The sequence below is a fragment of the Diorhabda carinulata genome, chromosome X (assembly GCF_026250575.1).
Source record: "Diorhabda carinulata isolate Delta chromosome X, icDioCari1.1, whole genome shotgun sequence".
Lineage (NCBI taxonomy): Eukaryota > Metazoa > Arthropoda > Insecta > Coleoptera > Chrysomelidae > Diorhabda > Diorhabda carinulata.
The window spans coordinates 57,112,694-57,126,015 of NC_079472.1; the positions used below are offsets into that span (position 1 = coordinate 57,112,694).

The following is a 13,322-nucleotide window of genomic DNA, read 5'->3' on the forward strand; positions in this document are numbered from 1 at the left end:
AAAAAAATTATAAAAAATGATTTTAATTGTTAATTTTAAATTTTAGGAAGAGATGAAGCACGAAATGTTGATTGACATTTTGACACCTATCTTGGATTTATATAAAGATGTTCGTAGAAAAGCCCTTATGAGATTAGAATATGAGGGATTACATACAGCAGAAGCTGTTGTAGCACCAGGAGCAAGATTCTATAGTGATCCAGTCTCTTATGCGATGGATAGATACGCCTATTATGTTTGTTACAAATGCAAAAAGGTACGAAAATGAAAATATAATAATAATTTAATGTTATTTCGTATATTTTTTAGGCTTATTATGGTGGAGAGGCAAGATGCGATGCAGAAATGGGTGAAAACTATGATCCAAAAGAGCTTGTATGCGGTGCTTGTTCAGACGTAGCTAGAGCTCAGATGTGTCCAAAACATGGAACTGATTTTCTAGAATATAAATGTAGATATTGCTGTTCAGTCGCTGTATTTTTCTGTTTTGGAACAACACATTTTTGTAATCCATGTCATGATGATTTTCAACGAGTTACTAATTTACCAAAGAATGAATTACCCATTTGTCCGGCTGGTAAGTATTTCAAATTCAATGATGACATTGATTTGTCTGTGAATACTTTTAATTTAAATACTACTGAGAGCTTTTCAAAGAGACTGGTGCTTGAGCTCACGAAAAAAGGTTGTTTAAGTTTCAGTTATAACTATAGTTATTTTGAAAATAACCAACGATAACCAATACTCGTAGATGCTACCTGCCAATTAATACATTCATTAAAATTTCTGATACAACAACATTCTTCTTCGAAAGTCTCATTTTTAGTTATACCATAAATGGATATAGTCTAAGGAACAGAGTTTGAAGCTCCTGGGAAACTATGAATCATCATCTGTTACAAACCAGTTGAACTTCAACTTCAAACTCATTCCATGTAAATGTAATAGAAAGTGTGAGGCCACTTGCTATTTAAGAGAAGAAATTAATTGTTGAAACTTCAACTTGAAAACTGAAAATTTTAATTTTCTTGGCTAGACATTCTTTCTCAGGAAGCTGAAGTTATTGAGTTCTAATTTGTTGGAGATGATATTGTTTAGTGGTGCTCCAGATGGTTCCTTGATTGCAGTTATACTTAATTATGGCAACTGTAGAACTACGGAAATAATAAAATAAGGAAGGGAATGGGAATACAGCAGAAAATAACTAAAGAAGGAATGTATAGGTAGAACAGATCTGGATAAAACGTACATTATGCTCTAACATCAACAATCTGCTCTTTTCTATTTGTTTTATTCGCCAAATAGAAAAAAAATACACTGAAATAAGTATACAAAATTTGCTTTAAATGATTTTCAAGGAAATTATAAAAGATAAGAGAGACTTTGTGAAAACTACATATGGAGAGGAAAGTTAAGAAGATAAATGATCAAAAATTACAAACGAATATAAGAAATAGTGTCACCACAAATTAACCTTTGGTAAGCGTTGTAGATAGATGACGTTTTGGAATCTACACTGAGATTTTCTTTAATGGAATGAGAGGTCGAAACTAAATAATTTCTTCAAAAACTAGCATGGAATTCTTTTCTTATTCGAGAATTTTTGGCCCGATTTTTTCTATGTAATAACAATACAAGTATTAGACGTATTACTTAAAATAGATATGATTGTTGTTATAAAAATTCATTCGTCGTATAAAAGGCGGATCCTAGAAGTACCTGGCCCAACAAAGAAAACACAAAAATTTTGGAAAATAATATATTTGTACATAAGTTCGATACCTTTTTTACCACCGGTCCATTTTTCCAGGTCAGGGAACAAAAAAGAATCCGAATGGGTTAAATCTGGCGAATAAGGTGTATGAGGTATCAATTCTAACTTTACTAGCTCGGGCACTTTTAGTCGACGATCATCCAGTACGGCTTTTTGAATTTTTTTCAACATTTCTGGAGTCGTCATCTCATTTCGTCCACCAACGCAATGCTGGTTTTCGCAGGTCGTATGGCCTCGTTTAAATCCTGCTACCCAATAGTTTACTGTTGATAAAGAGGTAGCAATCTCTCTCAGAGTAGAATCTAATACAGCTTTTATATTGGTTGCGCTAAGGACTTACAAATAAAATTATTTTATCACATTTTTACAAATTCACTGAAAACGTTCATTATTGATGGCTGTCGAACAAATACAACGTGGGGTCTTCAGACCTGAAGCATAATATGCTGTATACTAAGTTGGAATTTCTGGAACCGTTGGTGATATTCATATTTAACACACTGTTTACACCAACAATTACACTGACTGACGCTCGTTACGAAAACCAAGCTATCGTCTTCGAACACTGAAGGTAAGGTTTACCTCTATTGGATTTTGTGAAAGGAACTATAGAAGAAGCGTGGACAAATATCGAAGAAGGTTTCTTAATCGCGAGGTTTCTCATAGAAAAACATTTTCTAATGTTCTAAGTTATCGTATTACCTCTGAAAACGAAGAAGATTGTGAGTGTTGGTGTAGTGGTGATATAAACAGAGTATTCAATATGCTGTATAGATTGTGTACTTTGTCTTCAGTTTCTTTCCATTATTCGACATTGAAATTGTGTATTGGTGGACTCTTCTTCTAGTGAAAATATCTGCTTTCTATTTCGACATATTTATACATTCGTTTGTTTCAGGTCCCAGAGCTAAACAGCTGGAAGGTGATGAATGTCCATTACATGTAAAACATCCTCCTACAGGCGAAGAATTTGCTTTGGGTTGTGGAGTATGCAGGAATGCACATACATTTTAAAAAGTTACTATTTATTTTAGTGATTCTACCGATAATATATTCAAACACATTTTGGTGCAATATTTATTTATTTATATTTTTCATATAATCGAACAGCAAAAACATGTGTTGCATATATGTCTTTGTCCATTAAGAATGAACATTAATTACTGGTTAGATTAATTGAAAATCAAATGTTTTCAAATGTCTGAGCGTCCATAAAATAAATGTAATAAATATATCGAATCAGGTTAGCTTCGTAATTGTGCTTTTCAACTGAATATATATGAGAAATAAAGTATGTCTTTAAAAAAATGAACTTTTTTATTAAATGATACCAAATCTACAAAAAATGCTCAAAATCGACTCCATTTAGGTTTATGCTTTCCACATTCGAAAGAAATATATTTGACATCTTTTTTAGGAGTGTTTGATTGATTAATAGTCTATTAAATGAGTAGAAATACTCAAAAAATGACTGTATTATCGTATTTTCAATGCTTTCTACTTATACTCGTATTTACATCAATTGCATACTATTTCAATCAAAAACTCTCCGATGGTTAGCCTATTTACGATGGAATTGATTAGAATGAAAATTATTAAAGAAAATGAATTGATTGAATTTTTTCTACTGCTTAAAAAATAAAAGTATAGTCATAAATTTGACGTTTCATTTATAGTCCACCTCTAGATTTTCGATCGCCGTTCTTCGTCTATAGACATAAAACTATAACTAACAATTGTTATTTATGTTACAAGGTGTATCTAAAGATAGTTCTCCTTTGCATTGCTTATTGCGTAATTAACGTGTCTCGACAACTAAGATCATTAACACATGATGCAGTTATGATACAATTATTAGCTACGAGTTATGGCTATTAAATAACGAGACTGCGCGCCTAGAGGGCGCCCTAGGCGCGTGGAGTAAAAAACGATTAGTGCGTTGGGTCCATATTATAGTGTTTGTGCAGTAGCGGTTTGAAACGAACGTGTTTTTTTCTCGTTCCGAACACCATGTGTGATGGAAAACGCGAGCAACGTATTAATCTCAAATTTCTCGTTGAATTGAAAAATACTCCGATTGAGTGCTACGAATTGTTGCAAGAGACAATTCTCTATCTCGTCCGGGTGTTTTTGAGTGGTGTAAGCGCTTTAGTGAGTGCCGAGAAAACACTGAGGATGAATAGTGCCCAGGTTGCCCTGTGACTCCGGAACAGTGACCAAAATCAACCAAATTGTGCGTGCAGATGATTGCCTAGGGTGTAAATGCCGATAAAGAAACGGTTAGAAAAATTTTATTCGAGGAATTACACATGACAAAAGTCTGTGCGAAGTTGGTGCCAAAAAATCTGACTTCTGACCAAAAGCTCTTACGTCAACGGGTCTGCTCAGACTTCCTTGGAAGGTAGGAAAAGATCTGAAAGGGATCTGATTTGAGTCGATGGAAGTGGTAAAGGAAAAAGCGGCAGAGCTCCTAAAAGCACTCACCAAAGAAGACTTCCAACACTGCTTCGGACAATGGAAAAAACGTATGGAAAGGTGTTTGGCGAGGGAAGGGGAGTGTATTGAAGGGGAGCATTCGAATGTAGCATAATTTTTATAATAAAACCCTTTTTCGTAACCAGTCTCGTTATTTAATAGCCAATAACTACGACACCTTGACATTAACATTAACAAACTGTTTGTATATAGATAAATATCTTTTAAATAATGGACTAGACGTGGTAACTATTTAACGATATTTAAACTTTCTTGGAGTTTCCTAGCTGGTGACTACGGCGAGCTTATTGGACAACTTGTTAGTATATGGTTGACTGTCAGTGATATTTTGACATTTAAGAGGATCCGAAGCGGCCATTAAATGTCTGTGATTTAGTCTCAAAGTATGTCCGATGCGTAGTCTGCGTACAACAATTGAGTCTCTACGACTCATGGGAGGTAGGTTTCTAAAGTCGATGGACAGTAACTTAGTGTTGCAGCTTACTCAGTGGTTTGCCCATCGGTTGCGTATAGAACGTCTTATGCTAGCTATGACATCATTGTGGATTTGTGTCTAGTCACTGTGGACGTTAACCTTAAAATTAAATCATTTTCTTCCAATTTTTGTACTAATTGTATTTTAGAGAGATGCAGTTTTGAGTCCAATTTAAATATCGGACGTGTGGTACCGCAAAAGCACTTACATCATCCCACACAGACTTTACTTGCTCCACGCTTATCTCCATGTAGTCTTATCAGTTTTTCATTATTAGTTGGTTATTTTCAAGGTTTTAAACCATGATGTCATTAAATTTACATTTGGACACTGTTGAATATTGATTTATTGGTAATACCATCGAAATAGATGGTGAAATAATGATGTAAGAATATATGTTTATGTAAAATTGTTTTACACAGAATGAGCGCGGTTTTTTCTTGAAGTAATCCATTGTAACGAAGCGAAGAATTACGCGAAAGCAGTCCTAATTTCTCCCCCCGAATGGTTTCTACGCTAACTAGTTAAAAAAGTTGAAGATGAATGTATTTGAATTTCATTGTAATATATAATATATAATCACCATCTAGCGATCAACAAGCTAAAGCAGTTTTACTGTTCGAGATGGATAAAAAATGGCGGATCTATTTTAATTTCGACAGATCACTTCAAACCATGTATACTAGTTACTGATGATAAATTACCTAACCGGTAGATGTCAGACATAGTTTAATAAGAAATATTACTTGAATTTAGTAAAAATAAAGTTTTATTCAACATATGTGACAGTATATATATATATATATATATATTATCGAAACATAACATCAATAAAAATCATAGATCACACAACATATTATCACCTCTATTCACTACACTAAAAAACAAAACTAAAGACACTAAGAAATCAAATGTAATACATCCCATACCATGTCTGAATTGTCTTAGAAATTATATAGAAATGACTACACAATACTTGGAGAAGAAAACTGGTCACAAATACACCAAAAATGCATCAACTGCTCTAGACAAATATGAAAAAAATCATGAATTTGATTTTAAAAAAACAAAAATTTTAGCTCAAGGCACTACCAGTTACCAAAAATTATTTATCTACATTGCCACAAATATTTTCAATTTTTTTCTAATGTACTATACTCATTTTTTTGGGCGGTTGGATATGAATTAATTCCAAATTATATGAGACATATGAATGACGAAATTTGTGCGGAATTCTATTTCAAAACTCTACTTGGTAAACATTTAAATCTGTCTGATAATAAATTATTTTATGATAAACAATAGTAATGAGTAATCCATCAAACATTATTTAGATTTTACAGGAACTAATCCATTAATCCTTCAAAAAAGTATGATATATATTTGCCAGATTTTATATCATTGATTTTACTACAGCATACGAGGGCTATTCATAAGGCAAGGGACGTGTTGATTACAAAGGACAATCGCCGAACGTGGTTTCAATGTTCAAATCCGACCGTTGAAAGGTGTGATTTAGAAAATGTTTTTGTTCGCATAATACCTTAACCCTAAGAAAATTACGAAGTAAAAATATATTTAAATCTATTGAACGATGTTTTCGAGAATCTTGGAATTGGTGTGATTAGAATCCACATATCAACAAGGTATCCCATTAAAATACAGATTGTGCATAAATTATCCCCACAAGATGCACCTAACAGACTTGCATTTTGCAGGGAATTCATAAGGTTGTTGGGCGAAAGAGAAGATCTGATGAATAATTCAATTATATCGGGTTTTGTTGATAAACAACACTTTCGACATTGGTGTGCAGAACAACCAATACAGTTGCATGAGAAACCTTTACTTGCCGGAAAAATTACGGTTTAGTGCGGTATTGCAAACCTTGGGATTATTGAACCGTATTTTTTTGAACATAATAATCGACCGTTACTTCGGTGCGATATTTGCAAATGCTACAAATATTTCTTACTGCCGAATTACGTAGATTGAGAGTGGATGTTCACGAAATATGGTTTCAACAGGATAGAGCAACTAGTCATACCGCTAGACTAGTTATGCAGTTTTTAAGGAATAAGTTACCTGGGAGATTAATTTCCCGAAATGGAGACCTTGCCTGGCCAGCAGGTTCTTCTGACTTAACGCCTCCAAATTGTTTTTTATGGGCCTAAAGTGTATCTAAGCAAGCTTCGTACACTGGATGAGCTAAAGAACAACATAACTTAGAAGATAAGAAGAATTGATGGAAGACTTCGGGGCGATGTTATGAACCATGAAAATATTGAAAAATGTTTAATGGTGGACACTTAAAATCTTTAAAATTTTTGATACTCTTAAAAACTGCATTCAATGAGTATTATTTTTCAGAGATTTTTACCTCTTTTACAACAAAATTTCTAATCACTACAGTGTAGCAAAAAACGTCACATTCCACTGCCGGACCCTGTATAATGCAACGTGAAGACTTCAGACTAAGTAACCAAATTGGAACCTAATATAAAATCTCTATGCAGCAATCATTGAGCATAAGAATCTCAGTAAACTAAAATAATAAGTCAATATATAGGCATTAAATTTCTTTAATTTCTTAGACCTTATTCAAACATTATTAAAAAAACTAATTTTAAAACAGAAAAGATCTAAAATCAAGAAGATTTAGAAATATAAATATATAGGCATTTCTATTAAAATTATTTGGAATTTGAATTCCAGTTTTTCATTAAATGTTTCGAAAATTTAGTTACTACTCACTGTGTTTGGAGGACATGATTGATCCTTTGGGTCGCTGTGTATATGACATTTCCAGGTACCATGTTTCGTTAACAATTACCTATTTTAATTTTAGTTTCTTTAGAGAGCAATAAAATTTTTTTATGTGGGGCTAAAGTGGGGTATGGCACAAATATGGTTGGGAAATAATGATAGTACTGAGGCAATCTGGAATTGATAAAAATATCTTCTCAAAAAACGGCCTATTAACCCGGTCCGCGACTAAGCATTTTGGCAACATTACTTTAGAAATCACATCTGAAGTTTCGAGACCACCACCGGTGTGTTAGTTGAAAAATTAAAAATTCACATAATATAAAACGTAATGCAATCCTGAATCAACAGTATCCGGTAAATGTCGTTATTAAAAATATTAAGTGATGTGGAAAACGTGCCATGGATGTAAACAATTTGTAATATTGACGACTCGAAAGTAATGAGTAGAGTTTCTTACAGTGATTGTGACGTGCTCTAACAAATGAGTGAAATGATTTTTTTTTTGGTATTAATAATTTATCTAATACTACATTGCATTTTATTGATCTTTATACAGCTTAATGTATATATGAATTTACAATTATCGTTGCGAAATTATTTCGATAATCTCCAGCAGTTTGATATAAGTTTATGAATATAATAGTTATTAAATTTATCAGTGAAGAGAAGTAACAATAGAAATTACTAGACTAGTGGAGAACAATTCGTCGTTAATTCAGTAACAGGTACACAATTAATAGCCCCACGACGCCACAACCAGCAAGGTCACCAGACCTCAAGGTTGTAGATTTTTACTTATCAAAAATTGAAACTTTATTTCTTGAACTACGGTCAACTAGATAATCTGGAAATATGAAATATAGAATTCGGCGGTTCAAAATAAATAACTAAGTGAAAATCAAAGTAGATTTGATCATATTTAGGCTCAGTTTAGACAAGACAATTTCAATCCATCTAAGATATGCATAATTTTATAATAACATCAAATCTTGATTTGTTTGAAATGGGAGAAACATGGTAATAAGAAGAAGGAGTATTTTATCGAAGATACAAAAGGATATAGGGCGTGCGGATTATTGGAAAAATGTATTAGAAACACCACCAAATTCATCGACATACGGCTCCAAAAGTAGTGGGCCCAACAAAGAATACACAAAAATTTTATGATAAGAATCGTCAACCTCCTCAAAATAGCCATTAACTGCCTACATTACCCCTTCATTGTTGGAAAATCTTTGATCACAGAGTCATTTTTTCAAGTCTAGGAACAGAAAATAATTCGAGGTGGTTAAATCTGGCTATGAGATAGCAATTTCAACTTCAATTTATTAATTTTCGGCATTGCAATAACGGATGTGTGAGCTGGTGTATTGTCTTGATGAAACAACAACCTCTTCTTAGTCAAATATGGTCGTTTTTCTTTGAGTTCCTCACTCAAACTTTGCAATAAGTTCGTATAATACTCGCCTCTGGTAGTTTTTCCTTTTTCAATATACTCAATGAAAAGGATTCCAAAAGCATCCCAAAAAACCGACGCCATGACCTTGCCTGCAGATAGAACTATCTCTGCCTTCTTTGGCGGAGCAAAAAATCGGCTTTTTTGCTGTGAAACATTGCTAAATACTCGATGGATGCCACTGTAAGTAAATGCGGCATACAGCAGGTAAAAGGAAAAAATTCAAGGATAACGAAAAATTAGGACAATATATGCGTTTCACTATCAGTGTGAATGTGAAGATCTTGATTTTTTGAAAGATTTCATTCTGCAAGAAGCTTCATTTTGTGTTACATTATTGTTTTCATGTATAAGAATTTCTTGTTCTCCTATTTTTCACTCAACTCTAAACAATTATCGGCCGTGATATTTCTACATGATCCATATATCGAATCTGGATCGCCTTTCTAACAGAACGTGTCTATTAATCGATGCGAATACACGTTTTTGATTTATCGTGTCTGACAATTAACCTTCACCTATTTCACGGTTCAACAACCGTCACAAAAATTTTAAATAATATAAGATGTGATGAAAATAATATATATTTTGATGTATTTAATACACCTCGTATATATATATATATATATATATATATATATATATATATACAATGATAAAAAAACAATGAACATAATCATGTGGTATTACAACGAAACCCAGTATTGTATATGGCGTATCCGTGATATGTGACATTTCTTAACTAAATTAAATAATCAAAAAAGTAAGAGGCATTAGTTTATCTGATTTGTAATAAATTTCTAAGCTTTGATTAGTGATAAGAGAACATGTGAAAAACAGTTAATAAAAAATATCAACAGGCATCGTTGGGAATTTTAAGTTACCGTAACGTTTTGTTATTCCCAGTATCAACAAATGTCAACGATGGGACCAATCGGAAAAAATTTCTAGTAAGTTATTTTATAAAGTTTCCATTGTGGAGAAATCTGCAGCTGTAGGAAAATATGTGAAATTGAATAATATTTTTCGTTCGTTCTATTTATTTAATCGTTTTTTATTTTTACTACCAAAAAATCTGTCATTAAATGTAATGCAAAAACTAAAGTTTGTTGTAGATAATAAAATGTACATCGTAAGGTCGCAGCGTTTGCGCACAACAACAAAAAAATTGAAAAAATTTCGCGCTTTCACTACGTTATCATATTTTTCTATAGAGAGATGAATTAATCTTTCATTAACTGGTTATTTCATCGGAAATATCATTTTTGTTTAGATAATTCGTTCAGACAACAATTTAAATTCAATGTTTTTATCAATAACGCTATTATTTTTCTCAGTATTATTTTATAAATCTTATAAACCACTAGCAGAACCGGCCACGCGTTGCTGTGGATGAGTGACTTGATTTGAAATAATGCTAATGACAATATAATTGCTCTCTCTTCTGTTTGTTTAATAAAATCATACTGGCATCGAGTTGTTACACGTTATCCACAATTGCCCATAAAATAGATCTAAAGAAATTTTGGATCTTCATTTGGCATTAGCATCCATGATCCAATTTTATGATATACCTGCCATGGAATTTTGAATGTTGTCTCAAAATTAGGACCATCATATGACAAATTACAAACTTTGGATGCTCCAAACGACGTCATTTGGAAGCAAGAATTAAATTTTGGTGTCTTACGCAAAAAAAAATTTTATTCATTTGAAATGCCAGAAAGAAGAAATTTCAAAGGTTCAGTTGGAGTAGGAAGTGGTGACAATACAACTTTTCCCGATGCGCAACACATGCCAGGTGTTTCATTGCGAAATTTTAACGCCTGACAATTGCAAGACGAACAAATGATCCACGTGTTAATGCGCGGTTGGTTCGATGATTTTCTCGGTTTTGTTCTCTATATGAATGTATGTGTGTGCCACCATGGTTCTCAATGCATTTTCTTGTCGACGATTATCACACTCGTGATTCTCGTGCACGAATTTCAGCTGTGGGAATTCTTTGAGCTGTATTTCTATTTTTTGGGTGGCATTTTACTAAAGATAAAAATAATGAAGGAATGAACTTCGCTGTAAGTTAGAAGTAAAAGAAATATTCGAAGTAATCTACGAAGACAAAATGAAAAATTATTTGAAAGAAGCCACGTTAAGTGGTACTCTAGTGTGTAGTCTAAGAAAATATATCACATTAAAGTGTGGCGCCATCTATGAGGTGCAAAGGACAACGTTTTACAGTTCTCTGTAAAGAAATTCGCCATCTGATCCAGACTTATGGAAACTACGATTAATAACAACCATCAACGTTGATGATCAGTTTATTATAAATTATTAATTTAAATAATAACTAAAAAATAATAACTATCCCATCATTTGAGTTGGACCAACTTTCATAAATATCAGTTGACTTGTTTTTGATTTCATCCGGAACATACACACGGACACTGAATTTTTTTATATTAAGATATCATAAATTGAATTTCAGTTATGAAACGCATGTTGGATTTATATATATATAATGACTATATTACGTTTTTATCCTCACGAATCAATTCCTATATCATGAAAATCCCATATTAGTCCTATTTTTTGGTATATGAGGGATAGTAGTATCAATTAAGGTCCATACAGACGGTTGCTTAGACCAACGCGGAAACCTCCTTTTTCCATTCACTGCCAAAATCATCAATTAGTACGCTTGGTCGATGTAAAATTTTCTCTCGAAAGAAGGACAATATATAATACACATCACCTTATCTATACTTTGATGCTAGGAGCAGCACCAAAAACTGGTCGGAATAAGGCCAAGTCTGCAGAATCCAAATTTGTTTTCATTTGTCCTGATTGGTTACAGAATTTACACGAAAGAAACAATTCGAAGAAGTCGCTATGGAATTGAAGTATAAAAAGTGGAAATAGCAAATTTCCTAAGCTATTGCCATATTATTTGGCCTGTATGAAAATTTTGATACTTTTTGAGTATATGGAACAGCCATACGAGGGTACTTCACTACAGACAAAAGGCTTGTACCGCAGTCACAAACATATTGTATTGTGTCCACTTCACCGTGCAGCAAATATAAAAAAAATTGTTGGAAATATAAACTCTTTGAGGATGAACATGACAAGAACATTCTTAAATCTGTCGAGAAGTTATCTAGATATTCTTCTGCCAAAAATCCAAAAACCTCCATGGAAATCATAAGACAAAAGACTATTAAAAATCTTCTGCAGTGCTACGAGTGATAGAGTTGTAACATGTCTTCAAAGTTTCACTACTTATATTAACACTTAAACTTCTTTAATGAAGATGTGGTGCACTTAGTGAAAAACATGACGTACGTTTCCATAAAAAAATTTCGGATATGGAAGTAAAATTTTAAGGAAACTGAAGTAAATCAGAGTTAGAAGATCATTTCTAGACATTCATCAGGGAACCAGCAGCAGCTATAGATATACCAAAATTCATAATATGAACCAAAGTTAAAACGACACTTCGGTTTAGCTATGATTTGAATAATTTTCACGTCTCGACCCAAAGCTTATGATGATGGGGAAAGATCAGAAAACAAATAAATTGGATGTATTGTCCGTTTTCTTCAATACATGTATCAAAAATATTTGGCTAAAACTTTCGAAAGACTTTGACAATGATTATTCTTATCGATCAGTTAGATCAGACATCAGATTGTTTTGTGAGGTAAATTGGATTTCCTCCTTGGTATGCGCTATCATTGATATTCTGTCATGTGATTTACACATACTCCTTACTGGAATGAACACTACCTGTCAAAATTTTTGGCCACTCCATAATCCATTCTTTAAATTTCAAAATAGAGGACTTTAACCAATTCTTCTTTCATATTATCAAGCGAAAATCAAAATGGAGTATTATAAATAATAGTGTATGTTATTTGTTTACTTTATATTTTGTCGGTGACTGCAACAATTTAAAACTTGTAAGTACTGGCTGATTTGTTTATTATTCTTTACCTATGAATTATTTCTTTGGTGTTTATGATTTTAGTTTAGTCTTTATACCTTTGTGAAGTTCGTTTCTGAATTGTTTTCGCTCTTGTAAATTCACACTTGTAAGTTTAAAGATGGGTAAAACCAAGGAATTATCGGTTATACTTAGGTACGCATGGATGGTTGTTTTTCTTATTGCAAATATTTCAATGATCTGCAAATAATTATTGCCACTAAATAATCTAAGGAAATTCCGTTCAGTTCAGTTTTGAACCCAATACTGGATGTTTTGAATTGTGTCCACCAGAACATAGTTTAAAGTTGGTATTACTGCTATTTTCATAATAATACCAACTTTGGTTTGTGACTGGTAGAAATGAGAG

The 13,322-nt window shown here is 32.8% G+C and overlaps 2 protein-coding genes across 3 annotated transcripts in view; both read left to right on the forward strand.

The window, feature by feature from the left end:
• LOC130902314 (E3 ubiquitin-protein ligase MYCBP2) overlaps window positions 1–3,379 on the forward strand; it is a 167,842-nt gene extending 164,463 nt beyond the window's left edge. Inside the window, exons 53-55 of one of the 2 annotated variants that reach the window (XM_057814371.1) lie at window positions 47–256; window positions 310–577; window positions 2,673–3,379. In XM_057814371.1, coding sequence (XP_057670354.1) covers window positions 47–256; window positions 310–577; window positions 2,673–2,788 — 594 coding nt within the window. In that variant the 3' untranslated portion in view covers window positions 2,789–3,379. The remainder of the gene's footprint in view (window positions 1–46; window positions 257–309; window positions 578–2,672) is intronic. The other variant, XM_057814372.1, reaches the window with a different exon arrangement.
• A 6,296-nt stretch (window positions 3,380–9,675) lies between these two features.
• LOC130902335 (carbonic anhydrase 2-like) overlaps window positions 9,676–13,322 on the forward strand; it is a 48,751-nt gene continuing 45,104 nt past the window's right edge. Inside the window, exon 1 of the mRNA XM_057814411.1 lies at window positions 9,676–9,920. Within this exon, the coding sequence (XP_057670394.1) occupies window positions 9,886–9,920 (35 nt within the window). The 5' untranslated portion in view covers window positions 9,676–9,885. The remainder of the gene's footprint in view (window positions 9,921–13,322) is intronic.